This window comes from Penaeus monodon, chromosome 4 (genome assembly GCF_015228065.2).
Source record: "Penaeus monodon isolate SGIC_2016 chromosome 4, NSTDA_Pmon_1, whole genome shotgun sequence".
NCBI lineage: Eukaryota > Metazoa > Arthropoda > Malacostraca > Decapoda > Penaeidae > Penaeus > Penaeus monodon.
In genome coordinates, this window is record NC_051389.1 from 49,245,915 (window position 1) to 49,251,917 (window position 6,003).

General features: G+C 34.8%; 1 protein-coding gene across 1 annotated transcript in view; it reads right to left on the minus strand.

The window, feature by feature from the left end:
* Positions 1-3,858, minus strand: part of LOC119572587 — a 15,943-nt gene extending 12,085 nt beyond the window's left edge. Inside the window, exons 1-2 of the mRNA XM_037919691.1 lie at positions 3,779-3,858; positions 2,774-2,904 (exon numbers count right to left, since the gene is read on the minus strand). Coding sequence (XP_037775619.1) covers positions 2,774-2,886 — 113 coding nt within the window. The 5' untranslated portion in view covers positions 2,887-2,904; positions 3,779-3,858. The remainder of the gene's footprint in view (positions 1-2,773; positions 2,905-3,778) is intronic.
* Positions 3,859-6,003: the final 2,145 nt, after the last annotated feature.

The following is a 6,003-nucleotide window of genomic DNA, read 5'->3' on the forward strand; positions in this document are numbered from 1 at the left end:
TAAATCTAATCAACGCTGAAATCATGACTCGAGCGTCGCATTCGCATCATTTGCGGTAATGGTGGTAATTTCGCTCAGGGGCGGAAAGTGAGCTCATTTTGGCGCCTGCTCACGTGCCTCTCTCTCTCTCTCTCGATGAGCCGCTACTCTGACTTTTAATTTGATCTAAGCACGTTCCTCGATCTGCCCGTTCTCCAGAGTTATCAGCAAATAAATCAACATAGTAAAAGGGGACAGGGGGGGGGGGGCAAAGAAAGAGAGGTGAGAGAAGGTAAAGTTTAGAAATCAAATGAACCGACAGCGCTGTGTGTGTGTGTGTGTGTGTGTGTGTGTGTGTGTGTGTGTGTGTGTGTGTGTGTGTGTGTGTGTGTGTGTGTGTGTGTGTGTGTGTGTGTGTGTGTGTGTGTGTGTGCGCGCGCGTGCGTGCGTTCAAGCTCGTTTGCGTGTGCGTGCGTGAATGCGTATATAAACCCTCAGAATTAATATTGGTAAAACCGAATAGTTCACAATGGTTGTTTTAGTCATCGAAAAGTCGATGAGAAGGAATTAATCAGTGGGATTTAGTTATATTCCCAATGTGTACCTGCACAATGTTTTTAATATTCTTATATCCAATATGATTTGTTCTTTTGCCAATGCATACAAAAAAGTGACAGATTTTAGACCTTTTAGCAACTTCTTTTACATTAAACAGGCCAGGAAGTGATTTTCTTTCAAACATTTTCGATCTGAATATTTCTGTCCGTGGATGCAATTACCATAGCGTGATTTCACCTTTTTTGAGAGAAAAAAAAAAGTAAAGAAATTTGATAAAAACCTGATATCATAAAACAATTTCATCGTTTGATGATTAGAGGAAGTAATCTACCTTGATAAAAAAAAAATATTGCATGCTATTTTGCATACTCTCTATCACTCTCTGCCATATACAAATCTATAATAAAATACAAACTGGAAAAAACACCTGCCTGTTAAAAATGTCTTAGTACAAAGCCTCTTTTCAATTTTTTTTACCATATTTCATAATCCCTGCTGGTAATGAGGAAACAACGGTATTTGTTACCATTTTAAAACACTTAGATATAATTAGAGGTGGATCGGATACCTCGATCTCCTGGATTAAAACATACTGAATAAACACGACATTTTACGTTGGAGGACGAGAGAGAGAGAGAGAGAGAGAGAGAGAGAGAGAGAGAGAGAGAGAGAGAGAGAGAGAGAGAGAGAGAGAGAGAGAGAGGGAGAGAGAGAGAGAGAGATTATTTGAAGTTCAACTTGCAGTTACATTTCTTTATATAAACATAACAGATATATATTAATCCATAATCTCTTTCTAAATATGTGGTGGCAGGGGAAAGAGGTTAATAGATGTATTAGAGAGGTGTCCCCCCTCCCCTCCCCCCGCATATTGGTAGCACAGATAATTAAAACTGTAACATAATTTGATACACATATTCTCGGCCCCCCTATTCCTGAATATATCAACGATATATCCAAACTCATATCTAATTATCTGAAGATTTCAGGTACCTGCGGCAAAAATGTCTTGACTAAAATATCCCACAATAAATTGGCGTCGCTCTATCTCTAATGTATTACTGCAATCTAATCTTTCTTTCTTTCTGTAAGTTCTATATATCTTATATTTCACAAACAAAATGAGACAATTATTATGTTATGTACCTAAACAAGTTGTATATATTTCCCCCTTTTTGTGTACATGTTATATATATAATATATATATATATATATATATATATATATATATATATATGTATATATGTATATATATATATATAATATTATACACATATATTTACATATATAACATATATATTTACATATATATATATAATATATATATAATATATATTTAATATATATATATATATATATATAACACACATACATATATATATATATATATATATATATATATATATATATATATATATATATATATATATATATATACACACATAATGTGTGTGTCAACACACACACACACACACACACACACACACACACACACACACACACACACACACACACACACACACACACCCACACACTTAGTCATGAATAGTTGCAAGTGTAGCGATTGGAGATGATAACCAGGATTGATTGGATATTTAGCTTTTGATTTCGTGTTAATTGCAAAGATTTTCACACACGTAGACCAATCGCATGTGTGATCAAGTTATAGTGATATAAAACATTGATTAAAAATATTTAGACTCGTGATTGTTTGATCACTTATCAATCCATCTATCTGTCTATCTTCAACTATATACAGTATGTGTTCGTGTGTTTAGAGCACACACACACACACACACACACACACACACACACACACACACACCACACACACACACAACACACACACACGCAAACACACACACACACACACACACACACACACACAACTCACACACACAAACACCACACAAACACACCCACACACACACACACACACACAAATCCCTCGCCGCCAGTGGATGGTAACCCCGGTCATTCCTTGCACACAGGGGTCATTTAGAAGCAAAATGAAACAGACAGTATGCCACACCAAGAATATCCTTTGGGTAACAAGTGGAATCAAACTAAACCTTTAAACCTTAATCTCTCTCTCTCACACACACCCCACAATCTCTCTCTCTCTCTCTTCACACACACAACACCACACACACACACACACACACACACACACACACCACACACACACACACACACAAACCCAGACTTACAAACACGCATAAAAAAAAGTACTCGCCCCAATGCAGAGCCGAGACCACTGTCGTCGATCGCAAAGAGAATCACCCCAAGAAGAAGGGTTCCAGTGACGAGCAGAAACAGCCTTCTCATTCTGACCTTCACGGGGGACATACTGTTCTTGGGAGTTTCCTGCAGAGGAAGGGCCGGGAAGGTTTACAAATTAGTCCTTGTTTTGTTATGATTAGATTTGTCTAACTCTCAGTTTCCCTCTCTCTGTATGTATATATATATATATATATATATTATATATGTATGTATATAATGTATGTATATATATATTATATATATATAAAAATAAAAATACATAATATATATATTTAAAATAATTATATATATATATAAATACATAATATTATATATATATATATATATATTATGTACATATATATTATATATATATTATATATATATATATAACTATATATATATTATATAATATATATATTAATACATATATTTGTTGAACTTAAAGCTTTCTATTATATAACATTCTATAACAGTGGTTCCCAAATTTTCCAAACTGAATACCGGAAGATTAAACACAAAGATATATTTCACTAATAAAGATTTAGTAAACCAATATATTTAGCAGTTTTAGCTTTGTCAGTATTATGGAATTGTAAATCCCCCAGTAATATAGTCTTCACGTTATTGTTTAATGGGATGATGTCTTTGCTGCATATTTTGCCATTGAGATTTTTTTAAAAAAATACAAATATTCATTAACAGCTCCCATTGCCTGTCGGCCCTCTGCCGCCCCCGTTTGCCTCACCGCCCCAAGGTCTTTCCACCCACTGCGGGAAACACCTTTCTATAAAACTGATAATAATAATGATAATAATAATAATAATAATAATATAATAATAATGACATAACAATGGTAATGATAATAATAATGATAATGATAATGATAATAATAATAATTATAATAAAACATCAGAGACAAAATAACATGAGATAAATGAGAGAGTTAAATCACGGAAGAACACCCTTGACACCATACCAGTGGAGTTGGAATAAGAGATCGACAGGTTGGTTGTTACTGCAGAGCTCTTGACGCCGCACTCACTTCACTCCGGGGTCTTGCTCATGAGTGAAGCGGAAGACATGATTTGATGACTCCTTCCCCTCCACCCCCTTCGCCACTGATTGAATATTTTTAGATTAATTAAAGAGAAACATTTCAAATACGAAGACACACTAACACGCACATAGCAAAGGATACATGCTTGCATTCACGCACAGCATAGACATACACTCACATATATGGATGTGTGTCAGTGTGCGTGTGCGTCCCTTTGTGTGAATGTACAAAATCAATTAAACAAGAAATACCCAAGGAAGGTAATTGTGCCTTCCAGTATTGCAAAATTAGAGATAATTTTGAGGGGACAAACGACGCAGGTGGTGTCAGAATGCTCAATTGGACCAGAAATCCGTTGCCCACACGAAGAAACAGCACTGCATACCTTTTATGCTTCGTTTTCTAAATCTTATAATCTCCGTACACTGCCGCATTTCTTGTTGAATAGTTTTTATTACAATGTAATACAAACTGCTGGTTTCAGATGTCTAATAACTGTTAACACACCATATCCTCTACTTTATATTTCTTTCCTTACGATGACATATTACAACTTCTAGGTACTGGGGACACAATAGGTCTTTAATTATAAATATGCCTGTCAAATTTTAGGCGACCAAATGAACTGCCTAAAATTATTAAAAATCCCCCCCCTCTCTGAGTATGGGTGAAGAAAAAAAATTATTTTTTACTGGACCACAAGCAAAATTTTACAAGGTTTTACTCCCGCCATCACAACAGATATACTTGACCGGGAGTGAACCAATAGCTCTGTTTTAATTCATAAAAAAAGAGAGAAAAAAAAATGAAAATCAATCTTAGCCAACTAAGGTACCGATGGCTCCCGGCCATTTCTAGACCAAGAGTGCCTAATGACTGAAAAGAAAATGAACAAATAAATGAAATATATTGATCTAATTCCTGAATCACAATCTGACATTTTCTAAACTCAACTTAGAAATGGCAGGTCGTGCTTAATAAAAGTAATCCTCGTTCACAGCGAAAAGGTTATGAATACGATGAAAGTACGAGTGACGACAGTGAACTTGTTATTTTATATTCATATTATATGTTAATGACATCCCTTAAGAAAGTGAATGATTTGTCAAAATAACGTTATGAGAAAAAATTACATAATCTTATGAATTTAAAAGATTTTAGACATATTCTTTGGCTATACATTTAAGCGACAGTTCTAATTGTGAAATAATAATTGACCATCAAGAACTACCTACCTGGAAGATGTCATTCACGACACTTGAGATAAGTTTATTGCAAAAAGAGAGAACATGAGTTTTACATTTGTCACCAAGCCTCTCTCTCAGTTAAGAAGAACATTAGATACCGTAAACTGCATATTTCAGAATTATGTGGAAGGATAACATAAATTGTCACATCATATTTCTCATGGATGCTAACGTACGCGAAATGCTAATGGAATGTATCTGCCGAGTTACTGAGTTGGTTTATGACCATTGTAAGGTTTTCTCATCTTGAGGGAACGGATTACTTGAAAAATCTGTTCTGTTAAAATAATAAAGGCATCTCTGGCAGGTGCTGGCCAATAAAAGGTAAACTTTAGCTTGTAAACCTTATGCAACCTTTAAGTAAACACGTTCGTCAATTTCTAACTGGAATGAAAAACGGCACATACACAACCTTGTCTTGTTGACCAAGCGACGCCACAGTAAAGGGTAATCCAGGCGTGCACAAAAACACCGAGTCTTCAGACGTATGGGTTTCTTTTTCACAGGTATTTATACAGGTGGCCACCTCATTGTAGCAATAGTTGTTTAAACCAAACCAAACTACAATTACGTATGGCTATATTATGAAACAATGCTGTCAAACAACAACAGATAATAATAAAAAATAAGCAAACAGGTGGAAAATTTACTTTAAATAGACATCGAAAACTGATTATCAACACATTATAAGCACCGTAAGTAAAAATAAGTAAAATCGTAAACTTAAATTGCAAAACAAAACCCAGAACAAGGTAAAGTCAATTACATGTGATTACCCGAGTGTCCTCTGTGAGCCTTTGTTAATTCATAAAATCAATAATTAAGGTAACTCGGCAAGTCGTGAATATATAATGAGAAAAGTTATCTTAGAAGAGTAAAACTTCGATGATCAACAAT